The sequence below is a fragment of the Microcebus murinus genome, chromosome 13, assembly GCF_040939455.1.
Source record: "Microcebus murinus isolate Inina chromosome 13, M.murinus_Inina_mat1.0, whole genome shotgun sequence".
Lineage (NCBI taxonomy): Eukaryota > Metazoa > Chordata > Mammalia > Primates > Cheirogaleidae > Microcebus > Microcebus murinus.
Window position 1 is genome coordinate 36,120,660 of NC_134116.1, and position 17,938 is coordinate 36,138,597.

A 17,938-nucleotide genomic window follows, 5' to 3' on the forward strand; every position below is an offset into this window, starting at 1 on the left:
AAGGGGAAAATAGCCCTTACTGACAGGGAGGCCGTGGAAGCAGGTTCTCCAGAAGAGCCCAACGAAAGGTGAGAGGCCACTGAGGGGGAGGCTGAAGAGCAGAGGGCTTTGACAATGATGCTTGACACACTCAGCGAGGCAGATGGAAGGGTTTGAAAGCTCATGGTGACATTAAGTGGGCTCAGGTTCAGGATGTACAGAGTACTGTGGGGATGGTCCAGGTGACAAGAAATGAGTTGACTGGGCCTCCCATGGGGATCCATGGACACAGGGAGGGAGGACATGATGGAATCAGTCCTGAAGACCCCTTGGCAGAGTGTGGCAGTGCAGCTCTGGGTGCTGGGAAGTGGAACAGTGGGGCAGCAGAGCAGCGGACATGTTAGATCTCCTGGCTCCTGTGTTGATGGTGGCATTGAAGTCAGAAGAAGGTTTGCAAGCCCCTAGAGCATGGCCTGACTCACAGGAAGTGCTCAATAAGTGTCTTTGCTCTGGCTGTTGTTTTTATCCCACAGGAACCCAATGCTATAACGGTGCCAAACACGCCCCGCCATGTTCTCTCTCCCCTCTGGAGTGCCCTCTACCCCCTTTCACCTGGATGCTCACCCATTGCCCTTCAAACTTTGCCTTAGCAATTACTATCTTCAGTGGTACCCAAAGCTGTGCTGGGTACATCCTTACATTTTTCCATAGCAACGCTATTCACAGCACATATCACACTATTCTGGATTACACATGATGTTCTGTTCCCACGCTAGACTGAAATCTCCTAAAAGGATAGTTATGTCCCAAGTACCAGTATTGTGCATGGCATAGGTGTCCAGTGAAGATGTGTTGAATGAATAAAGGAGCCAGTGATTGGTTAAATTTCTGTTTGGTGGGGAGGAAATGGGTACTGATGAGGGACCTGCAACTTTCAAAATCTGTGCAGCTTTCTCATAGGAGAAGTCCACTGCTGATTCCACTACAGAGCACCTGCTAGGTGCCAGGTGCATAGCTGAGTTATTGTGTTGTACAATATTTCTGGAAGAACAATTTACTTGGAAATAATCTCTCCATCCTGGCTTAGCGTCACATTCTACAGTTACAGATTATTTTGTTTGTATTACTACTATCTTTTTATCTCAAAAAAAATTCCCTTGTTTTGTGTCAGGTGACAGAGTCTTTAGTGTATCTGTGTGGATCAGCTGCTTATATGCTTTCCTTTGGAGGTATGGGAAAGGGGGAAGGAGGTGATCTGTCCTGGGTAATAATGGGGCTGGACAGAGCACTGGACATCTGAGGGCAAGCAGGAGAGAGAGAACAAGATGGAAAGGGGCATTCCAAAAAGTTGAAATGGGATGGAGCCAAGCTTTGCTTATATCAGATTCATGTTGATAAAATGCTAACTTTCTTCAATTTGAGAATGTCTAAGGCCTCAGTGAGGTGGGTAAATATTGCTTGGGTGGGTCTAGGAGGCAGAGATGGGTATAGTTAGATCTGAGATGTTCTGGAGAGTACTTGGGAGAGAAAAGGTGAGTGTGAGATTATTATGAAGGCCAAGAAAAGCAGAGGACCATATTTATTTCCGAGGGTGATGCATTTACACCCCTGCTGGGCCAGGAGCCAGGCAATGCCATGTTGACTTCAATTTACCTCAAAGGAGCTTTCATTTGCATCTCTGCAATGACAGCCACAGATGACAGAACCCAAGCCCTGGGGCGGGGCGGGGGTGGGGGCAATGAGAGAAGTCATTCATGCGGTGCCAGGAGCATGATATGATGCCAAGCAGGGGGATTAAAATGCAAGCTCGAGGCAGGAAGCTGTGGCCCGGAGTGTTTTGGAGAGAAGGAAACAAGAGACATTCATTGGAATGATCCTGATTGAATTCTGCTTCAATATGTGATGTTTAAGCTTGGATTAGTTGACCTCGGCTCTCCTCTCTGCCCTTCCTGACCCCACACGACCTTTGCAGGATCTACCCCATCACAGTAGTGGCTATAATGGTAAAGAAAAGCTTTTAGGAATAAAAAAGCAGCTTTCACAAGAAATGTGTGAGAACTTGCAGATTGTAGCTCAAAGGCCAGAGCTAAAAGAAAAAACACTGTAAAGAAAGCTGCCTACATTACTTCATTTTCATGTTCTCTGCAAAGATCACTTCCTTTCATGATGGCTTTTTTAGATAATATGTTTGACTCTGTGAATTCTGTTCGAGTCTGACTTTGTGAACAACATTTCTATGACTGAAGCACAAGTCTAGGTTGAACCAGGAATAACTGCCCCTAATATTTAATTGTGAGTATTGTTTTCACTTTCCATTGTGCTTAGCTCTTGTATCCCACAGATAGAATTGTTATTCCAACAATGGCTAAGGAAATGGAACTAACTTATATACTTATTGAATCCCAGTAACATGCCAGCTTTGCCAAACTCTCACATATATTATTTTATTCGACCTATACATCTCACCTGTGGAGTGTATATTATTATTATTATTCCTTGAGGCTCAAGAAGTTAAGTAACTTAAAGACAACACATGTAACCTAAACATTTGTACCCCCATAACATGCTGAAATTAAAAAAAAAAAAATTAAGTAACTTGTCCTAGGTCACACTTACTAGCAGTGTGACCCAGGGCAAATTAAAAACCTAGTCCCATACCTTTTTCTCTATATCACACTGTAGCCAACCAATTCTCTTTCAGGTATTTTCAATGCAAGTCTATTAAAAACAGATTGCTCTGGAATATTGCCCAAGGAAAAAGCCATAGCCTGGTAAGCACTTATTCCAAAACTGCCCCAGTTATAACGTTAGGACACACAGCAGTGTATGAGATAAAATTGGTCACTCAAAGACTAGGAAAGGTATGATTCATGCTTTTGAAGAGCTTATATAATGCAGGGCACATGTCCAGAAGAATGATTGTTGTGATGATGTCTCACTTCCTAGTGGCCAGTGTCCATTTCAATAAACCATAGGAATAGAGTATGCACTGGATGAGAATTCCAGGGACCTGGTTCTAGTCTAACTTGGCCACCAACTTTCTGTTTGATTCTGGAAAGAGTACTGATTCCCTCTGGACCTCTTCTTCCTTATCTATAAAAGGAAGAGACTGGCCCCAATCTTTGGGTAGCAAGCCACCACGTGACTGAGGGAGGGCTGAGTCATTACAAGGAATCCCCTTGGCAAAGACACCAAAGCATAATTCATTGGACAAAATTAGATAAATTGGATTTCATTAAATTAAAACAACTTTTGTTCTGAAAAATGCATTGTTAAGAGAATTTTTAAAAAAACAAGCCACACACTTGAAAAAATATTTGCAATTCACATGTCTGACAAAAGGTTTGTAAGCAGAACATATTTTTTAAACACTCTCAAAACTCAACAATAAGTAAACAACCAGTAGGAAAAAATAGGCAAAACATTTAACAGATACTTCCCCAAAGAAGATATACACATGACAAACAAACATGAAATCTGTACATCATCATCAGTCTCTAGGAAAATGCAAATTAAAACCATGATGAGATACCTTACACACCTATTAGAATGGCTAAAATAATTTTTAAACTGAAAAACCGAGTAATATTAAGGAAGGGGAGTAAGTAGAATTCTCATACATGGTGGGAATGCAAAATGATACAGCCACTTTGAAAGCAGTTTGGCAGTTTTTACAAAGTTAAATGTCCACTTACCATGTGATCTAGCAATACTTACTAATACTTTACAATAGGCATTTACTCAAAAGAAATGAGCACATATGTTCACATGAAAACTTGCATGTGAATGTTTAAAGCATCTTTGGAAACAACCCAAATGTCCTTGAATTGGTGAATGGGGATATGAACAGTGTACATCCATACAGCGGAATACGGCTCAGCAATAAAAAGGAATAAACTATCGACACATACAACAGCATGGATGAATCTCACGTGCATTATGAAGATTCAAGAGGCTGCATAGCGTGTGTGATTCTGTTCACATGACATTTTGCATGTAGCTGAGAGAGAAGACAGAGAGATGAGAGGATAAAGAAGGCCCCCCCTGTTTCCCGAGTATGAGGACAGTCCTAAGTAAAATGTTGGTCCTTACAGCCCCCAGTCCCCACTCCCACAGCCCTCCCCCAGGCCCTATGCCACAGTATGCCTACCATCCACACCACACCACGACCAGGCCTCCCTGCCTCCCACAGTACTTTTGCTCCAAAACCATTTTCCACTCCTCTCTACATGATGCAAACCTCCATTCCCTCCGTGTGCATCAATTCTGCCCACTTTTAGCAGGAAATAAACCTGATTGATATAATTGACACTAAAATTTGGAAGACCAGAGACAGTTCCTTTAACCTGTCAGAGTTTTCATACTTCTAATTGAGGTGAGATTTACAATCACCAGTTGACAGAACTTCCAGCAATACTAATAAATGGTGAAATAATTTTTGAATCAAATTGTTTGATTTTTATGATTAGGGCAAGGTGATGTTTTTGGTAGAGCACTTGCCCTAGGTATCCTGATTCTCATGGCTTCTGTCTCACCTCTCCCTTTGAACCTGGAGCGTCTCTGCCTCCGGATACTCCCAGGAGCTCCCTTGGCAGAGGCAGAAGCAACAGGGGCTCCAAAGGTGGGAAGGGGGCTGGGAATCAGGATTAGATGAAACAGGAATGCTTTTTATTTGTTGCCGTCTGAATGTATGAGTTATTTAAAACTAGTGTTAGGAGATCAGGGACTATCTAGGTTGTCCCCGAAGGACTAGAAAAAAAAGGCAATTCATTGCTAAAGTTTACGATCTTCATTTACACATTCTGAATTAGGTTTCTCCTTGTTCTGTTCAAACAACAGTTTTTAAAAATAATAAACCTTAACTCAGGTTAATGATTTAGTTATTTTGCATGTTTACAGTGAGTAACCCAGGCATTCAGGTTAGATTTTAAAATTTTTACACTTTGACATTTTACTGAGTGCCATAGATTCTTAATTCTTACAAAAGAGATTCCAGTTAATATAAAGATTTTTGTTGAAATAAAAATGAAATGTATTCTTTTTATTTAGAGTGATATCAAACTTTGTAGAGGATTTGGTACCAACAGAGTTAAAAATGTTGCAGCATAATTAGAAAGGTTACATTTTACCATTTATAGTTACAGACAGAAAAATATAACTGTAGTGCAAGGTTGCCATGGCAACTCGCGTTTCAATCAGGATTTTTTTTTCCTCCTCCAACTCTACCAATCAGCCAACTGGAAGTGAAAACCTCTGAAGCAAAAGAGGTTGAAACAAACAAGGATGAGAAACTATAATGATATTTAGGAAATATGTATATGGTAATTTCCATAGGTATGTTTCTACTATTTTAATTTCATCAAATATTATTTATCTTCTTCTCTATCTTTGAAAGTGATTCCAGAGAAAAGCACATTGGTTTTTTTGGTGGTCGTGGTGATAGTGCCTTCATCGATGTTCCTAAATCAGCATAACTGATAACATTCATATTGTCTGTTAAGCAAGTACTTTAATGTGGCTTCCATGAGTTTCCTAAATTAGCTGTACATGCCATTTAACCACTGAATCTCTAAGTCCCCTAAAATACATAGTCAGAAGCATTTGAATGTATCATAAATTGAATACCAAGATTCAATAGTGGGCTGGGAAATCAGAAGAAAATTCAGTATCCGCTATCCAGAACTTTTATTTCCATATGTCCTTAGGATGCACCTGAACATTTCTCCTGATAGCACCGATTGTCCCCTCTGTTGGCTCAGGTCTGGTAAACAGTACCACTCTTTTAAAGTGGTACCATCTCAAAGATGAGAATGAGTTTAAGATCTTGAAAAACGAAGACATACACTAGTGACTGCTGACACATCTATCATGCTTTTGGACAGATCTTAAAACAAAAGAAGTGGGAAGGGGGAAACATTCACTGGCGCTGCCCTTCTGGTATTTTTCTACATTGATGACGCTTGCACTTTCACTTGTATATATTTCGAATCTCTATCACATCACCAGAGCTCAAATTACATAACAGCACAGCATTAACTCTTAAAATAGAAACATGATATTCAGAAATTGTACTTAAGCTTACCACAAATTACCAGTGGATATCTATCCATAGTGTCTTATACTAAAAAACATTTTTCCACATGACATCAGACTTGGAGTTATTGGATTTCCTGCTCCCATTAAGCATAACTGATACAGGATAAATACAGAGGATGCCCCAGAGAAGGGAAGCCCATAGTCCTACACATACAAATGCACTCACACACACGCAGGCGCTTGCGCTCTCTCTCTCTCTCTCTCTCTCTCTCTCTCTCTCTCTCTCTCTCTCTCTCTCCCCCCCCCCTCTCTCTCTCTCTGGCACTGGAGCTTTGCTTCTCCTCCCCTTTCTGCCTGGAATGGCTCCATCCCCACTTCCCCTCTGCACCTGGCTTGCTTACACTCATTCTTTGAGGTTTACCTCTGGCATTGCCTCCTTTGAGTCTGCTGCATCCCAAATGCATATTCCATTGCCTTCCTCTCCATGCCCCCTCATATTGTGTGGCTATCTCTACCTCTGTGTTTATCATACCCCAAAGGACCCACTTTCAGTCAGGGCCAGCTTTCATGTTTAATGATCCTGGCTTGAAATGACTCCCTGGTAAACTTTGAGTTTCCTGAAATAGGGACTGGGTCCTACACCTCTCTGTACTCCTGGCATCTAGCAGTTTCTCACTTAGTACATAGCCAGAGCTCAACAATTGTTTTAGAAAGAGAAAGAGACAGAAAGAAGGAGTAACAGAGAGAAGAAGAAGAAGAGGAGGAGGAGGAGAGAGGTTTAAACAGTCATTATAACCTAAGCACATATAATAAGGCCCAACTACAAAGAGACAAATAGGATAATGGTTGAGGAAAATTTATTGCCATGTAATACATTAAAATCAACCAATCAATATGTATTTATAGAACAATTACTATGGATAAATTTGCTTGATGACTCAAAGGGTTATAAGATGATGCCATCTAGTTGATGAGTATACTACAAAAGTGAGTGATATTTCAAGGTAATGCACAATTAATTGCTAAGGGAGAATTATAGACAATAAGCTTTCTGAATCCAGATGACAAAACAAAAGCCCTTGGCTGAGAAAGCTGTGTGGAGGCAGCAAGATTCATGCCAGACTTGGAAGGATGGGTTGGTCTGGGATCCTGAAATCCATCCATCCACCCTACCTACCCCTCCTACTTCCACTCTACCTACACCTCACCTTTACCATGTAACTGCAGTAGTTATGGTCTCATCTTTCTTGTTCCTCCTCCACCACCTGATGTGTAGACACACATCAAGGTTCAACTTTTATTCTCTTCTCATTTGATATTTTCTCTAGAAGTATCTTCACTCTGAAGATACCACATTTTAAATCCCTGGGTCCATTCCCAAATATGGATCTCTGGCACCAGCCTTTTATCTTAGCAACATCTCCCCCACTCAGCCATTTCTCATTGCTTGGGAATCACCTCCACAAATACATCCTTCCAGTGTCCCAGACTCTACCTGCTCAAAACAAAGCACAGCTTCTTAAGACCTCTATTCTGTTCCTATTTCTTCTATTGCCTAGTAGCATCCCTATGCTTAAAATCACCCTGGGCTTGAAAACCTAGCTGTGTAATTTGTTTCATTTCCCTAAGTCCCACACTTTTTTGGGAACCTGTTCCCTGAGTGCCCTGCTAAAAGCTCTGCCTACTATGTCAGATCTCCCAGAGAATGATGATGTTCTTCTCATGACACCACAGTTGAGTTTGTGTTATGGATATTTGCACATCCATATTACCTAACTTTGAGGGTTATAAAGGACCCTAATCTGTTGCTGTCTTTCAGAGTTCTCTGATGTAGGAACTCTTGCCACACTGCTGAGTGACATCACCTAGACATACCAGCCCTTTCTCTGAGTCTCTCTCCCCAGGAGTCCCTTTGCCCTCTTCATTTTCTGGGAAGCCCTTTTGAAGTTGCCTTTGGAAAGTCTCATGCTGTGAGTGACTCTTTCAGCCAGCAAATCTGTCAAAGCACCACCCGAATCAAGCTCATGGTATGCTTCTACCACTCATGGGCATATGTTTTTCCTCGATCAGCACCCTAATCCCTCAAACTCACGCCAGTGACACTTGAATAAGGGGCATAAGGAAGACAACAAGGTCCATGATTGTTTTGGTGTTGAAGTGTGGGTGTGACTAAATGTTTACCTTATTGTGGCATGAGAAAAGAATTTTATTTTAAAAGGTAGCATAGAACTCCTCTCAAAAGTAAATATGTCATCATGTTTAGTTACGAGGATAGGATTTTCTAAGGATAGCCTGGCACGGCAATGAAAGCACTAACGTACCTAGCATAAGGAGTTAATAAGAATGTAAGGGGCAGAAAGAAAGAGGGAGATGAAAGAAAGGAGTGAGGGGCTGTTGAGAAAAGCAGCAGAAGGGTAAGGCCTGCAGAGGAATGTCAGCCAATGAGAAATGCTCATTAACTGAGATGATCAGAGAACTTCCAAACACGGATTTCTTTTTTTTATTATTATTATTTTTTAAATCTTAAACAAATTTAATAATTTTTCTTTATTTTTTTTTTAGTTCCACTGTGAGCTTAACAAACATGGACTTCTATTATTTTATTTTACATAGCTTGGTCTGGGCTTCTACAATGTACTGCTACCACTCCTGCTATCCCACCTATTTATTAGGACCTTATGATAGTGATATTTGGACAAATCAAAGAAACTACTGCTGGATTAGTGAGGAGCTGAGACAGAGTAAATCAGAAGCGAAACCCTGAAGAAACAACATCAGATCAAAACATGGCCACAAGAGCTTACATGCCCCAGATTGGGGAGAAGACAGCATTCCAGGCAAAAGGAACTTATATGCTAAGGATCTGTGGAAGGTGGGAGTATAACATATTTAAAACATATTCAGTAACTGAAACTGAGAGTAAAGAGAAGTTATGAGTTGGAGTTCAGGTAAGGGCCAATAGTCAATGCTAAGGATTTGGATCTTTATTCTAGCAGCAATGAAAAATCACTATAATTGTTATGTAGGAGGGTGATATGTTCCAATTATCCTTTCATAAATATCACTGTGGCGACTGTGAGGAGAAGAGATGGGGGTATGAGTGGTAGGTATCAGGATGAATGAAAGCAGAATATGTAGGCAGCTACTGTCATGGTGGTCCAGGAGAGACATGATGAAGATGCTAGAAATGGAGAGAGTTATATGGGTTCAAGAAGCATCTAGGAGATAAATTGACAGGATTTACTAATGGATTGGATATTGGTGGCTAAGGAGAAGAAGATGTGAAAAATAGCTTCAAGTTTTCAGAGAGTCAATTGGCTGGAGGATAGTATTCTTAACTGAAATAGGCGCTCAGGTTAGGATGGAGGACTATGGATTTCATTCTGAACATTCTAAATTCTTTTTAGACATTTAAGTGAAGGTAGCAAGAAGCCAATTGGCCAAGCAAAGGTAACTCATAGAAAGGTCTGGAGTGGGTATTAATGAAGGAGTGGAGAACCTACAAACGGCCACTTGAAGTCTTGGGTATGGATGCCACTGCTGAAGGGCAGGAAACAGAATAGGAAGAGAGGAGAAGAGGAACTTTGAGCCTTTAGGAACATCAACACTTAATGGCTTGGTAGAAGATGATCAGGTAGCAGAGGAGACTAAGGAAGAATGGCTAGAGAAATAAAAGAAAATCCAGAACAATATGTTGGGAGGGTCTGGTTCTCAAAAGAGAGTAAGAGAGAAGATTTCATAAAGGCATGAATAGTTAGTGGTTCCTTTTAAAGGTAAAGTAGTCAGAGGGACTGATATCACCAAAGTCATTGGTAACCTCAGAGAGCTGTTTCTGTGAACCAATGGTGATAGGAACCAGAAAATGAAGATGAAAAATATCATCCACTCTCTTGAGAACATCTGCTATGATGGAAAGAGAGAAAGGGTATCAGCTGAGTGGGTTTGTAAGATTAGGCTATCATATTTTTAGGAGGCTATTTTTTAAGATTAAAAAGATTTGAACATGGAAAAGAGAGAAACCAGTGCAGCAGGACTTTGATCAGAGAGGTAGGAGGAAAGACAGATGAATATAGCGAGGAACGACAGTAATAAAGCTAAAATTTGATTCAGTCTTGATTAAAATGAAAAGAAAATATACATTTTGGTGGCATTTGTTAATAAGAATTCAGAGGATAATGTTGGCATTCCTTGATAATTGAAAACATTATACTGGTTATTTCCATTTTCAGCGAGAGAAGAAGAGAGAGAATATTTATATCCCTATGACAAGAATCACAATGGTCAAAAAGCAACCTTAGACATCATCTAGAGGGACCAAGGTTTTATGTTAGTTGAAAACCTTTTAGGTTGAAAACTCTATATGCCATGTCTTGCTGTCATGACTTACAGCTTCTCTCTTTAACATTTATAAAAATAGAGCAAGAGGCTTTCAAAGATATTCAACTCTCGACTCCAAAATTGTGTTTGATCACTCAGGTCTGAACCCTTTTATTCCAAGACTAATGCATATCATACAGAAAATGATATTTGTATTAGGAAATTGCATTTTTTCTTTAGCTACAAAATATGATTGTTTTAGAAAACTCTATTTTCTCACTTAAGTTCTAGTTGACCTCACTAGGCTTATGTTAATTACGTATATAATTACATGTAGATATGATATAGATGTAGATATGGAAATAGATAAAGACATAAAGATAGACTTGCATAGTCATATGCATAGCCATACATATACATATAGGCAAGGTATGATGTTATGAGCTCTTCTGTTAATAAAAATAGTTGAAATTTTTTGAGTGCAGTTTACATTGTGCCTGTAACAGGTTTTATTTTATTTTATTTTATTTTATTTTATTTTATTTTATTTTATTTGAGACAGGGTCTCACTCTGTTGCCCAGGCTAGAGTGCTGTGGTGTCAGTCTAGCTCACAGCAACCTTAAACTCTTGGGCTCAAGCAATCTTTCTGCCTCAGCCTCCCAAGTAGCTGGGACTACAGGCATGTACCACCATGCCCAGCTAATTTTTTTCTATATATATTTAGTTGTTCAGGTAATTTCTTTCTATGTTTTTGTTTAGTAGAGACGGAGTCTCACTCTTGCTCACGCTGGTCTTAAACTCCTGACCTTGAGCGATCCTCCCACCTTGGCCTCCCAGGGTGCTAGGATTATAGGTGTGAACCACCACACCTGGCCTGTAATAGATTTTAATCCAAAACACAATACTAACACAAGTTTTCAATTCAAACACAACTAAATTTGATTTCTTCCATAGTATGTAAGTCAAGAAAGGAACAAATGAGGAATGGGATAATCCATGGTGTTAAAGGCTACAGAGAGGTCAAGGGAAGAAAGTCTAAGAAGAACTCGTTCCTAGACAACTGGGAAGTCTGGTGGCGTTCTCAAGTGTGCTGCATGAAGACAGGTATGTGGGAGAAAATGAAACTTCAGGAAAAGATTAGGTAGTAAAACAAACAAACAAACAAAGACTCACAAAATGAAGAACAGAAAAGAGAGTGAGGGTGTCAGTATTAAGGGGAAATTAGTAGAGGATGGAGGGGGAGAGAGATGAAAGCTCATGTATTAGTGAAGGATAAAGGGAAATAAGTTTAGCATTGAGCTATTAACCAGCATTATAAATCACAGTCCCCCATTTATCTGTTTTTGACCTATTTTCATTTTCTTTGGGCTCCTCTGGGGACAAAGATCTCTTTTTGAAGCCTTTACTCTCTTTCATCATTTAATAATTGCTTCTATTTTTCAGCATTTACTAAAAAGGCTATTTCTCAGCCCTGGGAATGTACTGGCATTAAAGGTGAGAAACAGAAGCTGTACTTTGAGCTCTTCCAAAGAAAATCACTTTAGAAATCAAAGGCGTTGCTATATTATTATTATTCTATCCTTTCCCTAAAGGCTTGGCATGACATCATTTCTGATTCTGAAAGAGAAGTCTTTCAGTTTAGCCATTATATTAATAATCCGTGACTCTAAAAAAGAAATGGATATCTAAATTGATCAACCTAGACTAATAATCTCTTTTCCTTAGTTCCAGTGCTATGGATCTGAGCCAGAAATCAGAAATAGGAGCATTGTAACTCATCTCATCTCCCATGTAAATCACAACCAGTAATGCATAAATTGTAAGGGCATATAGCCAAGCACCATCAGTGCTGTGCAAACACAGATCCAAAAGCTCAATGGGCACTGAAAGCATGAGATGTTAACTCATGAATAATCCTTTCATATTTTTATACTGTTATATAACCAGTTGCTTATTATAGTGATAATTTACCTTAATATTGGAATAATGACTTGAGGACAAAAATAAGTTATTTTGGAAATAAGTAACAAATATTTTTAAGGAAAGTACCAGTTATTCTCTATCAAGACAAAGTGGATGGATCTTAACAATGCTCAGGAAAAAAATTATAACTAGGAGAACTCCTAGTTAACATTTTCCCTGCTTAGGTAGATCCATAAATTGTATAACCCATAGGGAAATGTCTAATAACAGCCTGAGGAGAAACAATGCTTTAACACATTGACTACCACACTAAAAATTTGTTTTCCTTGGGGCCATGGTGTTTTATGATGAAAATAGAATAAACACTTTGAAAAAAACCAATCCTTTCTAATTTAATGAAAAATTTGTTATTTTGTATTGTTTTCTGTGTGTGAGTTATATGCAACTTGAAAAATAATTCTCATGGCTCCAAAGGTGAAGAGACATGGGAGCTCCATATGCTTCATGAGGCCCTGCTCGAAATTAGCATGAGTTAAATACAACTCACATGGCAGTTAATGTGTTAAGCTAGAAATGTAATTCATATATGGCAGTTTGTATAATTGGATATCACCTGCAGATGAGCAGGTTTAAAAGAAAACATTTTAATAGAATGTGGATATGATTCAAAGTTATGATTGCTCAATGTGTTTAATAATTTGATTTAGTTATATATATTAATATCGAGAGACAGAAGTAATGACAAGTATGGAAAAAAGCAACTTGAACTCTTTGTGTCTTCAGTAACTAAAGTTTATTTACATCTTTACAGATCCAACCTAAAGTATAATAAAGGACATTTATTTTCAAATATTTCCATTACTTAGAAATTAAAGAGACACTAGAAGTCTGCATAGTAGGTGAAAACTTTAGAAAATAAACCAATCTAATATTAAACAATCATGTGGTTTAATAACATTCTCTTTCCCAATTGTTGGAATTGGAAGAAGAGATCCCATTGAAATGTGAAAATATTTGGTGAAGATATTCTAGAGATTGAGACATAAAAACATTTTTGGATACCTGAAAGCCAAACCGTATCAGAGACCTACTTTTCTTTCTGTGTTAGTGATGACAGAAATTCTACACTCGTAGAACATGCTTCTTTAAAGCCTGGAGTGTAAGCTCCATGTTTCATTCACTAATCCCAAGATCTTAGAGTAATAACTGGCACACAGTAGTGGTTATCAAATATTTATTACATTGAATTGCTGCTGGCATTTCTAGCATGGAAATTGTAGAACAAGGTGTCTTCCACATGATCTATTTAACTATTGCTCTCAACAAAAAAATAAAAGTAGAAAACTCTCATTTGTCATTTAATGTTTATAAGGAACTAGCCATACATAATGGTTCTCTGGGTTCAGCACAGCCTAGAAGCATCTGGAGCCCCTCCTTGGTCCTTGAATCTGTTCTCTCTCTCTGCCACCATTAAGGGTTAAATTGTGTCCCCCCTCCCCCCAAATTCATATGTTGAAATCCTAAGCTGCAATTTCTCAGAATGTGACCTTATTTGGAAATAGGGTCACTGTACACGTAATAAGTTAGGATGAGGTCATACTGAAGTAGGCTGGACTGCTAATCCAATTTGATTGGGTCTTTATAAGAAAGGGAAATTTGGATTCAGACATGCACATAGAAAGAAGATCATGTGAAGATGAAGGCAGAGATCAGGATAATGTTTATACGAACTAGGCAACGTCAGTGATTGCCAGGAAACCACTAGAAGTTAGGGAGAGCATGGAACAAACTCTCTCACCCTAAGAACTAACCAACCCTGCTGACACCTTGACCTTGGACTTGTAGCACCTAAAACAATTTATTGCCTGTGAGGCAATAAATTTCTGTTGCGTAAGCCACCCAGTTTGTGGCTCTTCATTACAGCAACCCTAGCAAACTAATACAGCCACCTGCTTATTCCTCATAGCCTGTCAGATTTCCTACCAGGGGCACCTGTAGCCCTGACCTCACTCCCACTGGGCGCTGTCTTGTTCAGAGCTCAACTTCACAAAATTGCCTCCAATTTATTCCAAAGCATCCACAATTACATGTTGTCAATATCTGACACATTGTTTCATTCAACAGCATTGCAATTACATATGACACCTTCCCTTACCTTCTGCTAGCACCTGTGCTCGGGGTGGCATTATAACCCGGAGGGGGTGGCGGAAACCAGGACTGTCTGTTAAGAAATGACATCAGTAGTAATAAACATAGAGCTTGAAAGGCTGATCCCACCCATCTTTCTGAAAATAATATGACAATTAAAAAGACAATGAGATTATACAAGGCCTTAGAAATAAAATAAACACTAGTTCATAAATGAAATAGGAAGTAAATATCCTATATTCCAGGCTATCTGCTCCTTCAAAATTTCTTTTGTCATTTACTTTGGCACTAAATAATAGACATTTCTTTAAAAAGAACTCTAAAGCAAATATGGAAAATAGTAACAATTACTAAATCTACATAGGAGGTTCGTAGATGTTAATCACGTTATGTTATTCTCGCTATTATTCTGCATATTAGAACTATTTCATAACAGAAATAACAATCTCATACTCTACTCGAAATATGATTTTTTAATAAAAAAAACCTGTGATAGAAAACTCTGACAAGAAATTGAAAACATAAATGGCACCACAGCAACACTAACCTCAACTTTAACTTTAATCAGAAAGATGTCCTCACATCACTAGGACATCATTTTAATTGGTAGCAATAGTTAAGGCCTTTGTCAAAAAAAAAAAAAATTAAGATATGAACCAAAAGGGAAGATGTTCAGAGCATAGTGAGACAAACTGCAGAAGGAAAGGCTGGGATAAGGAGGACAGGAGAGCTGACTTTAAATTCTTGAAGTAGCTCTATTCTCTGGGGCACCATAGGACTGAATTAAGACCAGCTGGGAGTCAATCAAAAAAATTCCAGCTCAATGTCAGGAGTAGATGCCACCCAGGAGAGCAAGTCAAAGGTCTATCATAAAGTAGTGAAAATCTTATCACTGGCTTCAGTGGTCCTGAATTGTGCCTAATCTCTCAGAGGAAAGATTCTTGCACTGGGTAGGAGATTGAAGTAACTGATCTTAAATTTCCCTTTCAACCTTAGGAATCTGTTTTAAACAGACAAAGCATCAAGGAGATGTGAAATTTGGGTTCAAGGGAAAGGTGAATGACATTTTCTGAGACTCTGCAGTTATAACCAGAACCACTACTGCAGGGAAAATAGAATCAATCATTTCTCTCCAGAAGGATTATAGCATCACTGTGGCAAAGTCAGCCAGTCCATCAACAAACACTGAGCACCTACCCCATACCAGGGATGGACCTAGGTGCAGGCAAAGAAAATAAGAAAATTAAAAATCACTGATATTTATGAATGCTTGTTTTCCATTTGCACCACGATTCACTAGCACTGTGTTCTCTTCAACATGTAAAAATCTCTTCCACCATCATGCTCCCTGCCATGAAGTCCATCCGGGCCACCACAGGTCCAACTGCTCCTCCTTGCCTACTAGATATGTAGAACCTTGCTCCAGCAGAGTGTGGGAAACCACACAGAGGAGTTGGAGGAGGAGGCAATAATCACACAAACACAGACAGATGTCTTGAGAGATGGCCTTGAACTCTGCACTTGGAAGTAGGGTCAGCCCAATCTACAGAGCAGGCTGGTTTCAGGAGCATGGCAACATGTGGCCATACATCGGCCATTATTTCAGGCTGAGGCATTCCCTGTACCAGGACTTTATAAAACATGTAACCCGAGGTTGCCTGCTATTTAACATCTGAGCTCTATCATCAAAAACATTACCTAGAAACTTAAGGCCCTAAGGCAACTGGAGAGAAGACCGTGTATTTGAAAAGGAGATTGTGGGGGGCAAGAACTGAAGTTTGGGAACAACAGCTTATAGATGCTGGATCCACAGGAAGGAGAGGATGAAGCTTCTGAACGCTGCCTGGGAGTTTTGGTGGAGGATTTGGTTTAAAAGTCAATAAAGAACAGTCCTTTACAGGATATCAGCAAGAGACAGACACAAGGAACTCTCATTGTACCTCTTTTTCTTTACAGGGGTAGTTGCAGAGGTGGAAGCTGTGGTATTAGCAGTGTTCACACTCAACAAACCACCAGGTTGCCTGTTTAATGACAAAAACAACAAATCATCACATTCCTTACTTTTTCATCCTACCCCACCTTTGAAAGATCTTATAATCTACTCATACTCCCGCCTGCTCCCTGTCTACCACAAAGTGTTCCCTTTGAGGGTGGAAGAACAACAAGAAAAAAAAGTTCTTCCCTAGTTTACCCATTTATAAATTGGCAGGCTCTCATACAACTAGCTAAAACTGAAAGGAATGAATGCAGGAGTCATTCATAAAATGACACTAATTTTATGTCTGAAATTCATACCATTCAGTTCTGATGTGCCATGGATTCATATTTTTTTAATCCTGTGATTATGTTGTAACTAACAGAATTATATTGCAATTTTTTCCATTAAACATTAATTTGTTTAAGAAGATTTTTTAAATCATATAATTTTAAGTTTCTATTCAGCATTGATTAATATATTCAGACCCTCTGAAAATGGAAGTGATCCACGTCTGCTTCAAGCACTGAGAGGTATGGTCCAGTTACTTTGTATTACTTTACATGTAAATACAAATTTAAAAACTGATTAAGTTTTAAACAACTCCATCTAATTTGGGCTGTTTGTAACTGCCAGTAGTACTTTCCAGGGATAATGCATTTCACCTAAATAGAGCAGACCTATGATTTCACAACTCAGTTTCCCCTGAAAGAGGAGGTGTAGCTGTGGAGAGTGTGTGGGGAGGGAAGTGAGGTGTAGGCGAAGGAAGTGGGTGTAGAGGGAAACAAAGCTTTGTGGGGGAAAAATAAAGAGTTTAGATTTCCTAAAAGAAGAAGACAAAAGGATGACCCAGACTTTGGTGTTTGGTTAGAGTAACAGTTGGCAACTTTTTCTGCAGAAGTCCAGAGAGTAAATATTGGAAACTTTGCAGAACTTTTCAGTATATGACCTCTTTTACTCAACTCTGTCAGAGCAATAGGTGTGACCGTGTTCCAATAAAACTGTGGCTGTGTTCCGGTAAAAGAGAGGTAAACTCTGTATTCTCTTAAACACATACAAAGAAATTAGGAAAGTACATACGACTTTGTGGCTTCTGGTGATCTAAATGTAGACATGTTCCTGGTAAGAGAGAGGGGGGAAAAGGCAAAATTTGAGCAGCAACAAAAAATTAATACTTGCATCTATTTGCAATTGTTCATAAATGTAGAGTTATTATTATTAAAAGTTAAGTATTATTTGAGAGAAAGAAAAAGAAAGCATCAATGTTTGAATACATTTGTTAAGGTGATTTCATAATTCTATTTCTTGTACTAGATTGCAAAGGAAAATTTTTTTTTTCTTCTGGGAAAACTCAGTATCTCTTAAAAGCCCAGTGTTTTTGTTTGATGGGTTCAGTAATTTTCTTTAATAATAAGAATTTAAAATTTTCATTTGTTTGCATTTCATAATTTTGTCACCAGGACGCCTTAAACAGAAACATAAATGTGGTTACGAATGATGACCAAAAACAAGGTCGGGGAACCTGCAGCCAATTTGGATTCAGTCAAAAGGTCACACTT

General features: G+C 39.0%; 1 protein-coding gene across 3 annotated transcripts in view; it reads right to left on the bottom strand.

Annotated features, from left to right (window-relative positions):
• SCEL (sciellin) overlaps window positions 1-17,938 on the bottom strand; it is a 121,129-nt gene that overhangs the window by 61,982 nt on the left and 41,209 nt on the right. For all 3 annotated transcript variants that reach the window (XM_020290304.2, XM_020290298.2, XM_076009351.1), the window contains 3 exons: window positions 17,460-17,498; window positions 16,345-16,425; window positions 14,412-14,477 (listed from right to left, as the gene is read on the bottom strand). In XM_020290304.2, the coding sequence (XP_020145893.2) occupies window positions 14,412-14,477; window positions 16,345-16,425; window positions 17,460-17,498 (186 nt within the window). The remainder of the gene's footprint in view (window positions 1-14,411; window positions 14,478-16,344; window positions 16,426-17,459; window positions 17,499-17,938) is intronic.